The sequence below is a fragment of the Colius striatus genome, chromosome 1 (genome assembly GCF_028858725.1).
Source record: "Colius striatus isolate bColStr4 chromosome 1, bColStr4.1.hap1, whole genome shotgun sequence".
Taxonomy (NCBI): domain Eukaryota; kingdom Metazoa; phylum Chordata; class Aves; order Coliiformes; family Coliidae; genus Colius; species Colius striatus.
In genome coordinates, this window is record NC_084759.1 from 114,924,016 (window position 1) to 114,946,074 (window position 22,059).

A 22,059-nucleotide genomic window follows, 5' to 3' on the forward strand; every position below is an offset into this window, starting at 1 on the left:
TTCCTAAGGGTTGCTTCCTCAGTTCTTGGATAGTACTTAGAGTTTTCAGTAAACTAAAGAGCCTATAAATTTTCTTCTGGGCATTTTGTAATTTAAGAATTATGTAATTCTTCCACCATCACCTCTATGACTTTTTGTTCTTTTACCATTAAATATGGCAATGCTAAAAATAGTACAAGAATAATAGAGAAAATGTTCATAGTCTTATTTGAATGGTTTGTTACAACTGATCATCTCTTCCCCAGGTATGCGACAAATTCAGCAAGAAGAAAGGGAGAGAAAGATGTCAGCATTGCTAATTAGACTACTATTAGAAAAATGATATGTTATTGCATCCACTATCTTTTTCTATTAAAGCTTTTTCCAAAAGAAAGTACAGAAGGCTTACTTATTAGTATTCATTTACTGCTCTTCTTTCTGGTGTTTACTGTTGATGTAAGCGAGTATTTCAGTAAACTGATCACTTAACTGGGGTCATTATGACCTGAATATTTCCAAAGTGGTGCCAGGCTGTTATCTTGCTGCCTGTGGCTGGTTAGGTTATTGAAAATGCAGATAAGAATATTTTCTACTTCAATTTGTTTCTAATGGAGTGTATATGCTGAGGAGTCAAAGGAAGTGTCGTATCCCCTGCTTCTGAGAGATTGAACCAATGTAATTTCAAAGATAGAAGCAACACTTCCTCTACCACTTCCCTGGGGAAATTAATCCATAACAAATTAGCTCTTACCATTAGGATTTTTTTTGGTTTATTTTTTTAAGTCTTGTAATTATTTTTACATTTATTTCATTACTTCTAGATACAACTCTTGGGACCACAAATACAATTTCACTTCCTCTTTCCTGTTTATATATTTTAAATTATTCCAGACCTTTATTAATTCTTCTTTTCCATATGGCCAAAGTTAATAGGTTTATTAATGTTCGTACTGTTGGTAAAAACCCAAGATCTGAAATTTTAGCTGCATATACGTTTAGCAGATTTGCCAATATTTAGTAATAATGGTGCATGGTGGGTTGGGATTTTATTTTTAAGCTGGAATTGTTTAGCATGGAGGTCCTTTTCCAAAGAAACTCTGTGGTTCTTTCTGAATAGGCATAGTCCACAGTTTCAATGGCAAGAATAATTTTCCAGGTCTTCACATTTATGCAAACAATATTTAATATTGTGAAAAGCCCTTTTTTCTTTTTTTTTTCCTACTGTATTTGAACAGTCTTCTTACAAAAATAATCTGCAATATTTTTCTGACAAGATTATAGGCAACTTTGTACTGTTTGGTTTAGATTATTTTCATAATTAATTTGATAGTGTTTTTTGTTTTGAGGGCACAGTATGCTTCCATTTTAAAAAATCAGTAAACTCTGGTACAAGTATCAGTGAGATGCAGCTTTTGGATACAGAAATTAATTTATGCCTGCAAAACTACTTTGGCTAGTTCTTTCTTTTTTAAATGTTTGGCTAAGAATTTAGTTGAAAGTTATTACTTCTGGTGATGTGTTATGGTGTTCTGTTTTTGGGGGGGAGGATTGGCTCTGTTTTGTTTTACTTTTTTTTTAATGACTTTCTTGTGTAGTTTTGGATCATTACCAACATCCGCATTTCCCTTTGTCATATTTCTGCAAGGGAAATCTCAGTGGTTGGGAAGGTAAAATAGGATCAAGTCTGTGACTTAGCTGTGTGAATAGACCTGTGCTCTAAAATGAAGACTAGGTTTAGTGTTAATTCTTCCTCTATCTTGTGTTTCAGCCTTGAATGAGTTATTTAAGCCATGTTAGTATCCCATCAAGACAGCAGTATATTCCTTCAAAGCAGTTTTATTGATGGTTAACCAGTATCTGCTCTCAATATAAAAACCGTAAATTTTAAAATTGGTGCAGCTTATCATCTTTCATGTTTCCATATAATGAACTGCCAGCTCAGGTACTTGGTCATTCTGGGAATTAATACTTGGATAACTGGTTAATTGCTTCCTGTTTCCTGTCTGTATTCAGGGTGTGTGAAAATGGCCAATGTGCTGGAATAACGAATGGCACACACAGTAGCACTACTTCTGAGATGAAGAAATCAAAACATCCGGAGTTAGGTATGGTTTAGGGGTTTTTTTCCACTATTTAACAAGAACATTTATTCTGTGCTGTTCTAGGGATACAGCGAGAAAATATTCACTTCTTGTGATTGTGTCATTCAGGAGATGTCTATGATGCACCTACTGTTCCGGTACCTTTGCCACCTGCACGACCTCCTACCAGAGACAACCCAAAACACAGCTCTTTGCTCAACAGGACACCCTCCGATTATGATCTTCTGGTGCCCCCTTTAGGTTGCAGACTTTTTGCTGATTACATTTAATGCTTAACGTTGCTTAGCTGAACCAAATACCATGTTTATTGAAAAAGAAACAACGTTGAGTAGCTCAAGAGCAGCAAACAAGCTGTGGGCTAAATGCAGTAGGAAGACAGTGTTTGTGTCAATGATCTGTAGTTGATATCTGTCTGTAAGCCCTCATGCAATAACTATGAAAAGGCATACTAAATCTGTATTCAAGCTATAAAGAAAAGAAAAAGCATTCTCTCTAAAATATTGTTTCCCGTTTGTATTAAGTTGGAACATTGCAATTTAATGCAGTAGTGGAAGATATTTCCTATTGTAGCTTAAATAATTCATCAAATACACAGTAGCATGCCAAAGAAGTAGTATTTATGTAAAACAAAAATAGCTTTAAAAGTCTGTTTCTGGGCATTTTTTCACTGTCAAGGGACAGTTCAAAACTAACTGCTGCCTACAGACACCAAGAGCTATCTTTTTCAACCCTGATTTTTGTTCTGTTCTCTTACACAAAAGACAGTGAGCTCTGCGTATGCACCAGTGCTGTGCTTGGCTACCACCCACACTCTCATTGACAAGCTCAGCTGCATGATTCTGTCTGTGTATTTGTGTCACAATCCAATTTTCTGGTCCCATAAAACCTTCTGAACATTTGCCATGTTCCTACACTATACTCTCTCTGGTCCCTGAAGTGCTCCTGAGTTATGAGAGTATATGGAATTGAAGGCAGAAGAACACATAAAAATGACACTGATTGGTCTAGTCCTGTCTGCACCACCTCTGCATAAAGAGTGCATTCTTTTACCAAGCTCTAGAAAATTTACTTTACGTCTAGGGTCAGAGCTTTAGAAGAACAGATAAAAATAATACATAATAAGGTGCTGTGATTCTGTGAATAAAAATGTAGCAGATTTGGTGTAAGTCAGCACTGGTTTTTGAGTAGGAAAGTATTTGCTTAGCCACTGAAACACAGCTGTTACTCTACAACAATACTCAGTGAAGCTTTTGTTGTAATACACTCTTTCAATTGAACCACTAAAAGAAATCTCTCCCCTCATCCCAGAAAAGAAACTGAGCAATGCAAAAGGTCATTCAGAGGATGTATTAGGAGAGGGTAGTGCATACTAAGAGTCAGGTTTACAGTTTCATTACAGGAGTCATTGAACTGCTAGAAGAACCCTAGGAGTAAACACAGCAGAGAAAAATAAATGTTCAGTCTCTTTACAGTTTTTAATGAAGTTTTGCACATCTAATAATTCTTTATAAATGCAGGTGAAGATGCATTTGAAAATTCACCTCCTTCACTACCACCGCCACCACCCCCTGCTCGGCACAGCATGATCGAGCACACAAAACCTGCTGGCTCAGGAAGCCGACCTTCTTCAGGACATGAACTGTTCCTTCATTCTGGTAGGAATACAAAGGAAGCAACATTTTATTTAATTTTCCTTCAGAAGCTTACCTGTTCTGTGATAAAAGTTGTTATCAGGCTTCAGATGTCTGTTTTGTCTATATTTCATTATATAAAATATTAAAAAGTAGGATTTTTTTAACATTGGAGATGAAACAATTCAGACTATAAAAAGACTTTATGTTTCCTTATCACAAAGCAATGAAACAAGGTCAATATTTGTATACTAGGCTAGATATTTTGGTGAATTCCACTTTTCTAATAAGAATTGGTACTTGTGAAGTGCCAGGTTTTCTGCTGTAATCTGTAATACTAGTCTGTATCCTTTTGTCAGCTCCATTCTTTTCTATAGAAAACATAATCCGTGGGAGTTATTTTCAAGTTGGAACTTTGGGAAAACTAGAAAAGAGAAAAGAACATCCTCCTTTGCTAGAACTGTTGTACAGTTTTGCTGCAAAACTATATTTAATATGAAGGCAGTAGCAGACACCTGTGGTTCATGACCTTTTTGATAAGTCAAGATTCACCTATCTCTCCCCATGAATCACTGTGACAGTCTGGTATTTTGCTTTTAAAAGTTATAAAAGCTATGTTCACAATTTATTATTTTTGTCTTGGAGTTGAAAAGTGTTTGGTTGTCAGATTAATTAAGATGAATACATTTGCTGCTAATGAGATTACACATCAGGTGTTTGTGAGCTTCAGGGCATTCCCATGAAGTGACTTCTCTTTTTCTGTGGCAACTTCTGAAGGATATTGGTGTCTTAAGTATACCTGTATCAGGAATATTTTCAGGGATCATCGACCTTGTATTTTGCTTAGTTGTCTTCCTGATAGTATCTTTTTTTCTTAGAAGCTTTTTAGAGAGTAATAAATTGCACTGTTTTGGTGACAGTATCACATGAAGGTCAGAGTATAGACGACAAGTGGTCATGTGCAACTCCATAATGGCCTGACAGATTGTTGGGTGCTTGGCCGACCTTTGTGAAAGCTGTGTGCTGAAAGTGAGCTAGTTTTAGGTTGAACTGAAGTCACCTTTTATGGAATGTTTTTATTATGTAATTTTTGTCACCAGTTGAGGCCTGACATCCAGTAATTTTTCAAAACTATATATTTCATAATGCGAACTCAGCTCGGTGTGCTACTTTCTCGTATAAGCCAAGTAAAAAAGACTTGGCACGTTACAGGATGTAAAGGTCGATCTTTGTAAGTACAGGGCGGAATTAATTTATCTTCTACACTTAAAAATAAAAATAATCTTCAGCAGTCTAGTCTGAATAGGTGATTCATTTGTATCTTCTGATGCAAAAACACACACTGTTCCATTCAATTCTAATGGGAATGGAGAGGAAAAATAGAAGCCCTCACAAAGATGCACACAAGTTCCATCTATCTGTGTGCAGTTCTTAGAACCATGCAGAGTTTTAAATTGCTGTTATTTCCAAATAATCTAAGCAACATCATTGATAGTGTTGAAAAACATATATTAATTTTTAATTAAAAATCTGGAAAATGTGTCTGTGGCCATGTATTGTTGTTCTTATTTGCATAGCGAATACGGTCTTACAGCAGCAGTTTTCATTAATCTTATGACATGTATATATCTACTTAGGCACACATGGCTGTGTAGATTGGTCTTTTTTATTTGTATAGTATTTCTAAAGCCATATTACTGACTTTGCATCTTGTCAAATAAACCACTGGAGATGATTTATTATGAGTTTTTGATAATTGGTTTCCGTGCAAGTCTTGGGGGTGATTTCTGAGCTATCCATCAGAGCCTGTCAGATTAGAAAAATAATCTCATCATTGACAACAGCAAAAAGTTGTGTTCCCATACAAACAGTTTTGTGAATCCAGAGCAGAAGACAGGTCTGGGATAATGTTAACACTTGCTGAGCTGCATCCTCAATAGCCAAAAACAAAACAAAACAAAGGACACGATATGTCAGGACTACGTATTTCTCTCATTTTTCAAATCGTGTTCCTGTAATCAGCCAAGAGAACTGAAAAGCCTAGTCACAGCCTTTAGGCCAGTCCCTGTAATATTTACACATAGGTAGGACTATGAATAGGAAATCTACCCTGCAGTCTTTGTGAACTGCAAAGCATGGAAGTGTTGAAGCTCTAACCAAACTGGGTAGCTGGGGGATATTTTAACTGTGCTGCTGCTTCAGGCTTTGCAACCTCTTCCATGATTTGTCAGGCACAAAGCTACGTCAGGGTTAGGGTAATTAAAGGGTGAATAGAAGAGCCATGGTCAGTGCAGGATAGACCAACTTTGAGATGCGCTCTTGTTTTTGTCACTTAAAGTCATAGTTACATGTGTACTGTGCAAGTGTTGAATTTGGATGTATATGTGAATATCCAGGTGCTATTGGGGAATACCTCTGTTTGTATTCATGGCTCCTCTGTGTGAAGGGTGACTATTTTAAGCCTAGCTTCCATACATCAGCCCTCTCCCAGCTAACAATTCCAATTATTTTAAGACTTCTTTTTTACTCTTTTATTGCAGATCCCCATTTTGATGTGATGACTGGTCATGTTCCTTTGCCACCTGCTCGTAGGGTAACTGGGGAAAATGTCAAAACAAATAGGACATCTCAAGACTATGATCAACTTCCTCCCTCTTCAGGTAAGGTAGAAAACTGTTCTTGTAGAGTATTACAGCTTTATGAAGAATGTAACTTACATCTCTGAAGTCCCATGAGCTTTTTGTCATTCCAGGCAACAAATGTCAATGCTAATAGTGCTTTACAAAAATATGAAATCATCAAAGGATAACAGGTTAAAGTTCTACAACAAAGGCAGAAGTGGCTATCTAGTGTCTGTAGCTGTGGAAATTACGGCATCAGTTTCACTAGCTGCCAAAATGAATGCTTGTGTGAATTGTAGTGCTCCTTATTTACTGAGAAAGGATGAGATTTTTCTGCTATCTTCAAAGGTCAAAAGAGATCAAAAGTCCAGCACTGACCACATGTCCACCTTTGTTTCATTGCTCCTAAAATAATACTTAAAAGTAGCATCACTATTTTCTGCTCTTTTTTTTTTTGCTAATATGTTTGTTCTGACTTCTAAGAAATGTTTTTAAATGTGTATTAATAAAGTATCAAGAACCAAAACTAATTATAGTTAAGTCTTTAATTTGCAACAGAATGGGTACAGTGGAAGCAATTCTTCTGCCATAGAAATTTTGCTTATGATATTCAGGCAACATGAACAGTATTTGAAGGAAAGCTCCTCTAATTAAAATAGCATTGTGAAATGACAGCATTACCTGTATTTCTAAGCACTTTCACCAATTTTTAGATAGATTTTCTTTTATTTAGATACCCATGGGATGTGGGAAAGGGGAAGGATTGTCCCACCTGCATCATTTTGCTGTGTGAAGAGACCACACAAAGACAGAGCCGAGTGATAATTTGAATAATTATTCATTCTCCAGATGAGAGTGAATTGTGCATGAAAACTCTTTCCAAATGCATGAAGAAGGAAGGGATTTATTTAGTCTTTCAGTTATAATGATCATGAGAGTTTAATTGCAACAATCAGAAGTGGAAAAATGTTATATTTTTAATAGTAATTATCTCTCTCCTTCTTGGGAATACATATTTTTACTCTGCTGGGGTATTGGAAAGAAAGAATATTTTTTTCCAACTTACATACGAGTGTGCAGTTCAGTAAGCTTGAAGAATGCTACATAATTTTTAATGAATAGCGCATTTGACAATTAGTGTGATGCCTTGGTAAATAGTACTTTGGGGAGGATATATCTACTAATAGTGTTTCTAATTTTTTATTGTCAAGAAAAAAGGGTTTATGTAATGCATGTTTTATATATCACACTCTGAAGGATCTAGTTGTCCTACAATGTTAACCTGATCTATTTAGGACACTTGAAATTTCGAAATAGTAGAAATTATGACAATGGTATAACTGCCTTTTTAAAGCTATGGAGTTTTTCTGCAGTTCTGTGGTAGAACAAGTTTTAGCTTTTCTGCATTGCTTGATGCTTGAGATGCTCGCTGCTTAAGGTCTTGGAACTTCCTGATGTCACTTAATAAATACTTTCCTATCTGCATGTTTCCCACACCCATCTTCTGAAACACCCGTATGTGTTGACCTTTGCTATAAGTATCATTCTAAGTCAGCGTGATGTACAACAAGATATTCAATTTAATTTCAATTAAGTAAAAACTGTGTGATAGATCATGTCATGCTCTTAATTGGAAAGTTGTTTTTACAGTGGCAGTAATTCCATAGAACAGAACTGATGAGCTTCAGGATGAACTGATTCACCTTCATCTGATTTAAAAAGACAATGCAGAGTGTGTAACTCTGCAGAACTTTTTTGTTCTGCGTTTATTCTGAACTAATCAGTTCACTTAGGAAATTCTTCATTTCTGCTGTTTTATGTGGTGATTCTTTGCAATAGCTGGAAAAAGAACGCAATTCTCTCTAAAATCTAATTGTAGCCACTGGTTCACTAGTGTAGAATGGGGAGGCCTTCTGTGCTGTGATTCGGCTGTTTTTAAGATTGCTGTCATGATGTTTCACTGAATCATCACCATGTAATGAGAAATTTATTCTAATTTGGCAGTGTACTCAATGTTGAACACTTACAAAATAGTTCTCATCTATGCACTTCAGCTATCACAAAGGCATGGATTTTTCAATACTCTTAAGTACAACTTTTAAAAATCATTACAATAAAAGAAAGAGGAGGAGATGATGCTAACAGTTAGCATATTTTACCTAAGCACAGCCCACAGATACGTGGGAAAGGCCAGAAGAAAATTAGGCCTATAATGCAGATGTTTGCTGTATTTTACAGAATTTAGCTGTTCTGTAAGAAAGGGATTCAAATGACTGGTTAAGCATATTTGCTTGCCTGTTCACTCACCTGGCCTTATGAAAGCAGTTGCATGCAAATTTAAATTTCTTTACAAGGAAATGCTAGGGGAAGGACATAAAATATTATTTCAGGGTGAGTTTCAATTAACCCTCATGGGAGTAATGTGCCACACTAATGCAAAATATGAAAATAATACCTAACAGTTTGCTGGCCCAATATGTGCAGTTACTGATTCCTCACTTTCTCCTGGCTCTCTCAGTGTCTTAGCATAAATGTCCCCTGGATATGTTTAATTCCTGTTTCCCACTTAGGGTAAATGTAGCTGCTTGCTGCTGCTTCAGAGAGACTTGCAACAGCTTCATCATCTGATTCTCTGATGCTTCTCAGTTTGTTAGTGAAAGACCATGGGAAATACAGGAGAAGCAGAAAGAGAGGAAGGCCGTTTCACAGCAGAGAGGAATAGAGTTGGTGCCATTGCAAATAACCGTATTTCCGCTGTGCGGCAGAGTTCTCACCTTACAACTTTTTCCATGCTTTTTAAACACTTATAAAATAGGCCCCTGTCTGCCTAACTACTAACCTACCTAAGAGTTAAATCTAGGGCTGAATTACACAATTGTGAATGATAGCGGAACCTCCTTGCAGCAGAAATTATTGATTTACAGAATTAGAGAATCTATTTGAATTTTTAGTTAGGCATCCGCAGTGGCAGAAACATCAAAGAGGGTGGGGGGTTGGGAAGGAAAGTCCTACTTAAATACCTCTATCTCAGTGTCCAGATGGACATGAAGCTTAGGCTTAGTATCTTTAAGCTCAGGATCCAATGTGTGATACCCAGCTTCAGCTAAAATTTTATATGGATGTGAAGATATTGAAAGAGATGTCAGTGCTTAAAAAAAATAATAATGAGAATTGAGTTAGAGAGAGGGATGAAGATCTTAAAAGTATCTGCTACAGAGAGATGCCACTATAGTGAGAATAAAATGCCAGTGCTGCAGATCTGTTGACAGAATTAAAAATGACCTTTCTAAATGATGTGATTGCTTAATAAAATTTGTTTGCAAGCTTCAGCAAAGTGAAGGTTTTATACAACAAATAACTTCCATTTTAAGCCTGTATTAGGCTGGGTAGAGCAAAAAAATAAAAAATCTCTTGTAGGAGACAGAAGAATCTGACCTATGCATAAGGAATTTCTTCTCTACTTCAGGCCTAGGGGGAAATGCGAAGTTTGCAAACTAATTCTGTTTCATCCTCTCTAGAAATAACAAAACGTTAGTTTGAAATATTTGTGAAACAAAACTGATGGTTTCTAACATGATACACTATTATTTTAAATATAAATAATATTATTCTGTCACAGTCTTGAATTTTCCAAAATAAGTGAAATGAGAAATTTGAACCTGTTTCTATTTTGTTTTTTGATAATTAACTGTGTTTTTTAAGCTATAATTAATTTCTCAAACCAGCATGCTTCATGGATCTTGCACACCTTCTTAACAGATTTAGATCTTCAGAGGCGTTTACTACGTTTAGTGTTTCGATGATTCTTTTCATCTTCAGAGAGAAGTAACCCTAACAAATATGAAATAAGCCTTACTATCTGTATATTGTGTCATAACTATTTTCAAGGAAAATAGGCCATGACATTTGAAAAAAATTAATCTTAGCCCCTTATGGTAAATTTTCGATCACATTACTATAATCCATTGGCACTATTTTGCTAAAAGTACTATTCTCGTCTGAATTAAGAAATGGAATTAAAATTCATAGCAGCACTGTCATCTGAATGCAGGGAAACTAAATTGGGAGACAAATACACCTTGATTCATCTGAAGTATTTAACGCGCTCAGTAGAATTACAGTTCTCTCTGTCCAGCGTGATGATAAGGTCACATGTTGTAACGGGAGTACTAGGAATACAGCATTTTTTCATCACTGAAAAACTGTCTCTGAAGTCCTTAACACTGCAGAATGCCATTGCTGTTAGTGAAAGTAAACAGGAAGTATCACAACCAGAAGTTCCTCTAATTTACCTATCAAAGTCACTGTTGATGGGAGTTTTTAGAACCCTTTTTGAAGGATTATAGACTTTTTCGAAGTATTTTGCTCTTGAAAGTGTTTTCTGCTCTATGTCTGCTTGTATTTAAGCTGCTTATTGCAGAATCAGTGAGGATACAGTGGTTTCAGTGAAGTACCAGGTTTACTTGAGCACAAAACTCTTGACTCTGAGAAGATTAGCAAGTTTGATTAATAGCATTTTTCATCAGCACATTGTGATTCTTAGCACAAGCATTAACTGTGAAGGTAACTTTTCCATAGAAAAGAAAGGAAGGAGGTCTTTCCAGCAGGGGACTAGAGAGGAGGAAGGATCATGTTCTGTTCTCACCACTGCAAATGATTGGACTGGAGAGTTGTTTCAAGAAACCAGTTATTTCTGTACTTCGTGCATTAAATGAACTGCAGTTGACTGAACAGAGTCTGCAAGATTTACCAATAAAAGAAGAGTTTTTCTCACTTGGGCATATTTGGCTGGATTCCTCTTCCATGCAATTTACAGTTCTGAATAAAACTGTGATCCAAAAATTTGGGGATTTCTTTAAACAGACTAAGAAAATGTCGATAGTCTTCAAAATTTTGACTGGCTGTTTTCACCATCTTTGCTGTTTTTGTTTTCTCTTTTTCCAACTTTGGGTAATTTAGATTGCAACTTGCAGGTTCCTATCCTATTACTAATTTAGCATTTCTCTACATTGTTTCCATTTTTAGATGTTCTTGAGGTACTCAGCTTCTGTCTGGATTTTATAATGAGATGTATCAATGAACTGAAACAACTCCTCATGGGTTTTTTTATTTTATTTTACTTTTTAAACTGCTTCATGAGACTTTACCTACCTATAACACAATTTTAAGCCAATTTGTAATGATTTCTGTCTCTTTTATTTGAAACAGATGGTTCACAAGCACCAGCCAGGCCCCCTAAACCACTTCCTCGGAGGACTGCACCAGAAATACACCACAGGAAACCATACAACTCTGACAGTTCCACAGAAAATGTGGATGCAAAGATTGCAAAACTTATGGGAGAGGGCTATTCCTTTGAAGAAGTCAAGAGGGCACTTGAAATTGCCCAGAATAACGTTGACGTGGCCCGTAGTATTTTAAGAGAGTTTGTCTGTTTTCCTCCACCGGTTTCCCCACGTCTCAATCTATAGCAGCATCGAGATTTTCTTGGAGCATGTGAATTCTACATATACACATGTGGACTGATGAATGAGAGAACAGAATGGATTATTTTTCTTTCATCCTTAGTAGAAGGGTGTTTGTTTCCAGCCGTTTATCAAAGGCTCATGGCTGCTCTGATCAAGACTTATAAATATGCTGAGGCTTATGTATTTTTGCTAGCCATACTTTTTTAAATCAGGGTTGAACTGACAAAATAATTTAAAGAAGTTTACTTCCCTAGAACTTTTAATCTGTGAAATGCTTTTTCCTGTTTACAAGTTGGCAAGTTACAGTTTTCTAGTTGATATCTGTACTATGTTCCTGTTCATATTCCCTTGTACTTGTGGTCAGTTCTGCTGTAGCATTCCCAACAGTTTCCATGCTGACCACTCCATCAACTATATCATCACTTACAGAAGTTCTGTGTCTGATTTTCGGTTGTTGCATCTTTTTTTTTTCCCCACTTACAAGATGCTTTAATTGTTTTTTGCATTTCAGCTCATCAAATGCAAAAAGTTTGTGGCCTTCACTACTGATTTGTGTTTTTTCTTCTGAGATTCCTTTGCTTTTGAGAGAGGAAATATCTGAATGTAAAATATGTTATTCTGTTTATGAATTGCCTTTTTATAGGTGTTTTGATGGTAATGTTGGGCAGCTTTCTGTTTAACATAAATTCCATGACCTGTATTCTTCAAGGTCTTTTATACAGTTTCTGCAAAATCGTCCCAATCAACAAATTTAACACTTGATGCAGCAGCGATACTGAGTTCTAATACATAAAAAGTCTTTCAAATTTGAGTATTTGATTAAAAATGTTCAAAGAAGCCAAATGCACTGTGTTCCAATTGCACACTAATGGCACCAGTTCTCTATGACCTGTTTAAATTGAGGCATGCCAGGCTAGAAGGACTCTTTTTGAATCGTGTTAATGATATTGAGGTAAATTCCAATTCTAGTTTCTGTAAAGTAGAATGCAGTTAATTTTTTTTTTTTTAGTGATTATCCTGTGGTTCACTGTGGCTTGGATCAGTTTGTATTAACGTGGAAACGTAAAATCTTTGATGCACTGTTAATTCCTAATGCTACTGTAGCAATATATTTTTGCAAATTTCTTTAGTAACCTCTCCTCTGTACACATTATTATCAAGTAAATGTTTAATACCCAAATTCATTCACCCACTTTTCCAGCTGCTTAGTTGGAAATACATTTTTGCTTTATGTGGTTAGCAATGCTACAGGCTTTGATACTTTGTTTTTGAGCCCAAATATATGCAAGCCAAATTAAAAATCAGCCCAATTTTAAATGAGAAGACAACTCAGTTCAAAGTAGAGTCGAAGAGTCCAAATATGTCCATATAATTCTTACAATGGCTGCTTTCTTGTTTTTATGGGAAACTCTGAAATCTTCTTTACTACTGTTACTGTTGAAAAAGTGAAACCATGTGGCAGTTAGAATTTTTTCACATTTTGAGATGTGACCAATATATGGAAATTTTCACAGTGTGCTAAACTGGGTGTGAGTTATATATTTATTGCTCCCTTTTAGCTTTTAGTGTTCTCCTTCACTCAAAGCAAGTGGTAAAAGTTACATCACTCTCATGGTCAGATCTCTGCGGCCCAATGCATTTGTTTTAAAGATTTTCTAGAGACAGCAAATGGCTGAATTGCAGGATTCAAAATAACTGGGAAAACCCAGCAGAAATAACTGTGATATTTCAAAGTCCGTCGTTTCAGCAACTAACTTATTCATAAAGTAATTCAGTTGTTCTGTAGCATTACAAAGCATTGTATGGGTATCGTTAATCTGCTTCAATGGTAAATGATTAGGAGAATTCAGGGTATAGGGAAGAGCTTCTGTTTTGATTTAAGCAAATGATTCTGAGTTTATGTTCTAAAAAAGGGCATTTGCAGCTTCCTTAAAAAGTTCATTCCTTGAGTACAGCTTATGAAAAGTTTTGGTTGAAGTTATACTCTGTGCTTTTAATTCAAGTAAATCTTTTTCCTCTGTTTTGAGGGGAAGCTTTTGTGTAGTCTTGAACCCCCTTGTTCATTTTGTTTGTTTACAACATCACTCGCATTTTAGCTAACTATAAATTCAAAATGATTCATGCTACTAAATTAAACACTCTACTTGTACTGGAATTACTTAAATGAGGTTCTAGCATAACTGTCAGAATAGCAATGACGACAGTGAAAAAAGAACACTTTATAAGGATGAACAAACAATCTGCAGACTGAGTTCTGAAATTTTGAGTTGTAATGAAGAGCTCGTTTTCTTATTTTTATGCAGCAGCTTAGTATAAATTACAGCCCTATATTTCAATTAGGGGATGGAACTGCTGCCTGATAGATTAAGGTTTTTAAATTTTTCCTTTCTAGTTGTGACCGCTAGTGACTTTTTTTATCTTAGTGTGTGCTAAAAAAAAGCCTGATGAGCAATATTCTGAGTGGTAACTTGAAGAGTTCCATTAATCTTTAAATGAGTGTGCTAATAACATTTCTAAATAGTGGAATATGAAGACTATTGCAAAACTGGTTTGGTTAATAGTTTTAAAGTCAAACAGTGAAATTGCTTTGGTAGAGTGTTGATGTTTACTCTGCAAGAATTAATAGGCATAAAATAAATTAATCTGGCCACAGTCTGTTTCTCTAAAAGCATAGTTATCTAAACACATTTAAACCTTTGAAAGACTTAAGGGTTTGAGTCTGGCAGTGTGTTATGCACACGTATATCTTTAAGGAAGATATGCACCTGTATAACTTTAAGGAAGACTGACTTCAGTAAGAGTACTTGAGTGAACAAAGTTGGTTAAACTCAGAAGCATGTGCTATCCTATTTCTTCCAATTAAGTGTCATGGCAGACATCATTCTGATGTGTGTTGGCCTTACCTTTTGTCTCCTTTTGGCTAAATAACAGCATTTTAAGCAAACTGGCTGAATCAGAAGTTGAACAAAGTAAGTGAACATCAGTAGCATGGTTGTTTTCCAAAGACTGAGTAGAAAAAAATGGATATTGTGATAAAATAAATGAATCCAATGCGATTACCCATGTTAGTGGCTTGGCTGGAACCTTAAAAATGGCCACTGGTAAAATTTGGTAATAATCAGTATCTCAAGAGTGTATTTGGCACAGATTTTTCATAATGTGAATTTAGGGTGTTTTGTAGCAGGATCATTTCTTCTGTTAAATATCTCATTTTCAGCTTGAAGCTTTACTTTGCACCGGTGACTCTGACCTGAAAGCATTTAAATTTATGTCTTAAAGCTGGACAAATTTTGAAACAAGTGCAAACCGTATTCTAAGCAAATTCAGGTGCTACCTGTTCACCTGGAATTCAACGCTTTTAGGAATGACTTCTTGAAAAAGGACTAGTTTCCATTTTGATGGATTTTCTTTCAAATAACTTTTATCTGAAAATGCCTTTTATAAACTTGTCTAACATGTGGCAAACTTTGTGATGTGTTCGATTAATTTATATTTTATTCAACATTTTTTTTAAATTTCGGTTATTATGTAAGCTCAAGTTCTTTATCTGTTCATGTAAGGTATTTTATAAAATTAATGTTAACAGAATATTGGATTGGTCCGTGATTTTTCAAGACTCTGTCTCTCCGTAATCGAAAATTACTACTTTTCACATGGTGCTTTCGAAACGTAGTATATCCTGTCTAGGTCTTAGAAACTATTGTTTTGTAAGCCACAAAAGTCAGGCATTGCTCTAAAATTAAGTGAATCATTGCATCAGGTGCATTCACTTTGTCCCCTACATTGCTTCATTTCTGAATTTCAGTAGTAAAAATTTATAATTTGGCAGTAATTTTAGATGTAACAGTTATATGGCAGAAAGACAATAGCCATTAAATAAGTAGCATCCAAAGCGGCCCACACATAGTGCAACTGTACATGAATTTACAAGATTTTTTTTTCATGCAGAAAATTACAATAAGCTCACACTGTTTCTTTTACCAGCCTGCAGAGTTCAGAACTAGGCTGTGATTCTCATCTCTGCAAAATACCTAAACAGCTGAACCAAATCTGAAGAATAATCAAACTACTGTAGTCATTCATGTTTTAAAAGCCATTTTTTTCTCCCTAGATAGCTGGGGAGGAACATGTATTTACTCCAAAACAGATAGCTTTCTCCTGCACATCTGTGTAACAATTAGGACACTGAAAATAGGAAATGCTCCCTAGTTTGCATTCGACCACAATGCAGTAAGTGCCCTAAGGAGAACTTGTCTTTTGGTAATTTGCTGGTTGAATATTGCTGATTGAATATCACTGATTTCAAAGGCTATGCAAAGATAAATAAATCTACATCGTTCGGAAATACTTCAAGGCAGTAGCTGGCAGAGTTTTCCAGAGCTATTACCTTGCTTGAACACATGACTTTCACCTGTTTCTTCTTGAAGTTTATGTCTTCATTACCAATTAATATGGTCCACACAAAATTCCTGGACCATTATTTCGAAGTTTTTATTCTCTGTACCTTTCACTATGGTTGTTATCAGTAATACTGTTTTTAATCTAGGCTTGTACACTGAAAATCAAATGATCCTATTCTCTCACATCGCAGCTTGCGCCAAGTTCAGCCCTGCCTTTGTCCCACAGATGCATCACTTGGTTGACATCTCCTCTTCTCTTCCCACTCTGAATCTCTTCACAGTGATATCAGCCACCTTCATCATCCTTTATTGCAATAACTTCTGCAAGGGGGTTGGACTAGATGATCTCTAAAGGTCCCTTCCAACCCCTACCATTCTATGATTCTATGAATAATGACAGACATTTGATAGTTTCCTATCTCAATTTGCAACCACATCTGTATTTTCTTCTGTAATCTCTCATAAGTGTTGTGTTAATCTTGTTAGTCTCAATCATTATACAGATTTTTCGTGCCATATCTGAATGGTCCTGGTGAGTAGTTATCCAAAATGAATTCAGAATTCTGTGAGAAAGCTCATTTTCTGTAATATCACTGCCATTTTTTCCTGCTCACTTCTCCACCAGCAGATACACTCTTCTGTTTCATTATTTGTTTGTCAGGGATGGAGATCCTGTGCTTATTTCAATAGGTCCTTATTTCTGAGATGTGAAAAGAAACCAATAAAGATATCCTCTCCTAATAACAGTCCTCGTGTTTGAAGATGGCTTGTGTCTCAATATGAGAGTTAAGAAGTTTGTGCCAATGAATGCGTTTTGTAGCTTGGAAAGTCTCAATTATATTTGGTTACTGTACAGCAGAGTGAGGTGCAGATCAAAGGGATAAATTTTATAAAATGTGTCATTAAAGTTGAGAAGTCACTTGTGGATAAAGGTAACTGACTGCCATCAGTAACCAGGATGGATAGCCTTTGATGTCAAAGCAGTAAGTATCACCTAGCTTTAAAATTCTCACACAGAAAAGGTAAAACCACAACATCCAAATTATTCCATCAGTGGCCCTCGAAAGACCTTTATTCTTCATTTGTCAGATAGTCTTGCCCACAGGTTGGTTATGGTGATGGTAGTTATGCAGCTTTTTAGATGAACCAGTATTAGTGTGCTTGACTGTAGATAGAGAGTTTCTGGTTTTATGTGCTGCTGAATGAGGGGTACACATTACGGGTTTCCCAAAGTGTAACAGAAATGAATGGTTTACATTAGGTCTCACAAATCTAACTACCCACCCAGAAGACACCTTCCAGAGACAAGGTAGCTGGATAGTGAGGGAAGGAATTGAGACTGTACAAGCCGAGTGAGAAAGGAGATGGTCCAGGTGGTGTGTCAAAATCATGAGTTATCTTGGGGCAGGGGGAATAGTGTAATGGAAAGAGGAAGAAGGGAGTAGGGATGAAGAGGAAAAATGCTGAGAGTAAAGTCTGGAGTGAGTCGGGTGAGAAAAGTGTAGAAGTTTGGTGCAAACAGCAAAAAGCAGAAGGAAAAAATGTCTGACGTCTTAGAAAAAATTGTCTCAGAGTGTAGATGGAAGAGAGAATTTGAGATGTAGTTTGCAAGATGCACATAAGTGTGGGAAGTCTTTAACACCATGTTTGGTGCACAACACAGTCACATGACAAGGGCAGTATGCGCCTGTACGTGTCATTCCTAGGTGACTTGCACCACAGTTAATAGTGTCATTTTAGTGCTTACCTTCACACTACTACTTTTTGTCCCCACCTTGCTGTAGTCTCTGGCACAGCTTTGAATTTCTGTGTGGTAAACTCATGTCAATTCTCATATTTATTTACTTATTTATTTGTTTTTGCTGGTAGTTTAACATGTGGGTGGTTTCCAGGCTTTTCAAAGTTTTTCTGGCTATTCTGAGGTTTAGTTCTACCAAAAAGACTGTTGGCAATAAAGCTGGCTTGGAGATAAACAGATTTGTCTTCAGGCACTGGCATCCTTTGGTGTGTTGGTGTTGCTGTGTAAACAGTCTCAAAAATTGTCAGGAGAGCCAGAGTGTTAATTGTATCTCTGCTTCATTTTTATGATGTTAGATACTGGCTGACCAGAGCACAGTTGCAGGTGGTGAACCTGGCCTGAGATAGAATTAAAATTGTTTATGGCTTCATTCAAAGATGATGTGGGTATGCTTTTCACGATTTGTGGCTGGGTAACTTGCTGTATTCACGTGTCATGCCGTGAGCATGATGTTGTAAAATTCAGCCTGTACTGAAACCCATGTAATTTCCATGCTTATTTAGCAGTTGGTGTAATTTGTCTTGTGAAGTATGGGAGATTCTTGTGATAAGGTGCACAGGGCAAAAGGTTAATTTCTTATTAGTGATGAATACAGCAGTGTGGACTAACAGGTAATACAATACTTCTGTTGATGTACAAACAGCAATGTGGATTGATTTTTCTTGGTTGAGCTGAAATTTATTTTTCAGTGATCTACTCTTATGGGGCCTTGTATTATTTATACTGTATCATCATCGTATTTGAACCCTGTCCATTACAATAATTTCCGTGTCTCTTGAACTACCTGATCTCCTTTTCAAGACTATAGCAAAGTCTGTCAAGATAGCTGCATGAGATGTGTGGAGGGGGAGCAGGCTGATTAATATTTAGTAGCATGTATTTGTGGGATAAAAAGGATTTTAGGAGAAACATTGACCTTTTTTAATTATTAAGATAGGTTGTTTATGGTGGAAAAGTTTTTAATTGTAATTTTTGGAAACTATCACACTAAAGACAGATACTGGTACTCTTTTTCCATATTTTTCAAGGTATATATTAAACTGTGGTTTTTGAGGAAGCCACATGTTCTCCAAGCACTTATTTTTTTTCTCCTTGATTAATTTACAACAAAAAAAAAAATCTGCTCTTTATAGTTGTTCTTTTCAACTTGGAACAGGTTGTTCTTTGAAATGGAATGTTGCGAGTCTTTTTTCCCTCAGTGTTGGAAGCTGCGTTTCACTTTTGAATGCAGTGGCCAACTCTAGAGCAGTCACACTATCATTATGCTTTATGTTCATCATTGGCATTAAATCATACAGCCATGCACAAATATTGAGACTGGCAGGGGTGGGGGGCAAGTGGGATACCTCAATTTCAGGTGATCCAGTTCGAAAAGTGACTTCCTGATCCTCCAGCATATTTTAAGATTTTCTCAATTCACACACTTAAAATTATCAGTGCATCTAAAATCAGTAGCTGCTTTTGGTAACAGTTTAAATATATTTATCTGGAGAAATTCTGTAATGTGTTCCAATATGTCAGAGGCAGAAGAGGGGAGGGAGATGCCCTTTTTCTAGTTCTGTGTCTATCTGTAATATTTAATCTACCCAAACTGTAGAGGTTTCATTTTTCTGTTGTACAGCTTGTGAGTTTTGTTGCTCAAGAAATGAATGTGTATTACATTCAATTTAAATAGTGAAACATCTCTAGAGACTGCAGAAAGTTGTGAGCCAGGCCAGCAGGACACTTTACAAATGTACAAAGGAGAGCACTCCTCCTGCATTTGTGTGGGAAACTTGGGAACAAATTGGACAATGCTTCATTTGCATGTGCACTAAATAACATACAGAGAGAGGGAGAGTCCTGTTAAAAAACAGCCTGTAATAAGCTTAGAAATTCTTGCCTGATCTCTGGGCTGTGTGTCAGCTAATTTGAAGCTGCAACAACAGTGGGCTTTCTTAGATTAGAGAATAAGAAGGAAAGGGAAAGTCCTTAAGACTTTGGCACTTTTTTTGCATTCTGTGGTTGCATCAATGAGTTGGACCTTATTCAAAGCAAGGGATCTGTTTTACAAAGCCATATCCTGACAGGAGGAAATGTTGCTAGTACTTGCCTTTGAGTTTGGAGAGAAACTGGATTTTGAGACTGAAACTAAAAATACCAGATAAAGATAATGACAGGATATTTGGTTGTACAGGTTCAAGTGGGGGTTTGACACTAATTTTCAATCTTATACTTTGAAGGTCTTCATCTTTCAACTCTGTTGAGTAAAGTCCATAGATTTTGAGGTGTTTGTTCCTTTCCCTGTTGAGAAGGGGGGACCTACTTTATTTATGAAAGCTCTATCAGATTAATTCATCAGGGAGAGCAGGTTCCACAAGGTTTAGTGCATGTGGATTTTTAAATATTTTGAAAGCTATTTTAGAATTGGTGATACCATATATATAGAGATATCCTTTGGGTGGAAAGAAGTGTCCCTGTTGCAATCAGTAAGTAGTATATGGAGATGGTTTATGTCTTTAAAAAACAATCTCAGTAATTTTGCTGATTTTTTTTGCTCACGCTCTAAGAGCATATTTGTTAGGAGGCATTGTTGTAGCTTAATATATGATAATTGGAATTTAAATACACCTCAGAAGTGTAGCTCTTTTTTTTTCACTCTGAAAGTCAAGGCTGGCATTGTACATGATGCTGGAGAAAGCAAACTGAAAGGCACGAGACACCTATTCCTTGTTCTGTCTAGAAAATAAGAAATTTGCCCCTTCTCCAATTGTGCTATGATCAACAGGAGATAGGCTAGACTATAAATAATAGAACAAAGCTTTACAGGGTCAGTTTTCTTGTTTCTCCAGGCTCTTGTCATTGGTGATTTTGGGTCATTTTGCAGAGACAAAAATTTGATCAGTTAAAGGCAAGAGTCAAGCTATCCTGGATTCAGCAGATGTGGTGAAAAGTTCAAAGGATGGGTGAAGATGAGGATATTTGCCTCCCTGTGTTGGGAAAACAAAAGTCACATGAGCCAAGGGACAGGGCTTCTCACCGTGTAGGTGTCTTTGGTCTGTTTCCTTTCTCCTTTAACTGTTCTCTCTCTTTTTATTTAATAGATTCTCTTCCTGTTTATCCAGATTTTCTGTATGTGATGCAAGTAGCAGTGTTGTCTACGTTCCACTGTGCTGGAATAGTCTCAAAAACTTAAGTTCCTCATGAAGCTACTTGCTGTGATGTAAGGAAGAACAGGAGGTTAGAGCAAAGTAGCAGAAAGATGGTCTTCTGCATATTAATGGTAGGGGAATAAAAGGAAAAAGATAAACTGCTTAGAGGGAAAGGAGGTGAAAACTTATTGCTTGATACAGTGTTAATCTGAAGCTGAAAGAAAAGAGAAAATATTGTCAGTGTATGTCCAGTTCAAGAACAGGGTTTTGTAGATGTGTCAAAGCCAAATGTTGCTTCTTAGGCACTGCTGGAATAGTGTATGTGAAAGGGAAGAAGAACATGTTTCAGTATCTGTCCTTCTGTTTAGTAATCAGCTAAACATCTTCATCTTAGCACTTATACCCACCAATATTTTTTTTTATTGGAAACCAAAATCAATTCTCCTCTAACTAATACTTATCCCCATGGCTTGACATGGAGATTGCCATTTTATCACTGTATGGACTGCGAAAATTTTGTTGGATATATGTTTATATCTCTATATCTATTGGTGCCAGTTTTTTTATTGACTTTCAACTACCAGGATTGTGAGACAGCAGAAAAGTGCTTAATATATATATGCTTAATATATATAAAGTACTTGCAACCTTTCAATTCTTAAAAGGAGGCTTATGAGAAATATCGGGACAAATTTTTTAGCAGGGCATCTTGCAATAGGACAAGGGATAAGGGGTTTGAACCAAGAGAGTAGATTTAGAGAAGATGTAAGGAGGAAGTTTTTTACAATGCCATTGGTGAGCCACTGGCACATGTTGCCCAGAAAGGCTGTGGATGCCCCATCCCTGGAAACATTCAAGGTTAGGCTGTATGGGGCTTTGAGTAAACAGGACAGTTAAAGATATTCCTGGTCATTGCAGGAGGGTTGGAC

General features: G+C 36.4%; 1 protein-coding gene across 5 annotated transcripts in view; it reads left to right on the top strand.

Moving 5' to 3' along the window:
* CBLB (Cbl proto-oncogene B) overlaps nucleotides 1-16,929 on the top strand; it is a 133,707-nt gene extending 116,778 nt beyond the window's left edge. For 4 of the 5 annotated variants that reach the window (XM_062003806.1, XM_062003822.1, XM_062003814.1 and 1 more), the window contains 5 exons: nucleotides 1,993-2,084; nucleotides 2,190-2,321; nucleotides 3,599-3,736; nucleotides 6,253-6,372; nucleotides 11,542-16,929. In XM_062003806.1, coding sequence (XP_061859790.1) covers nucleotides 1,993-2,084; nucleotides 2,190-2,321; nucleotides 3,599-3,736; nucleotides 6,253-6,372; nucleotides 11,542-11,804 — 745 coding nt within the window. In that variant the 3' untranslated portion in view covers nucleotides 11,805-16,929. The remainder of the gene's footprint in view (nucleotides 1-1,992; nucleotides 2,085-2,189; nucleotides 2,322-3,598; nucleotides 3,737-6,252; nucleotides 6,373-11,541) is intronic. The other variant, XM_062003829.1, reaches the window with a different exon arrangement.
* The last annotated feature ends 5,130 nt before the right edge of the window (nucleotides 16,930-22,059 follow it).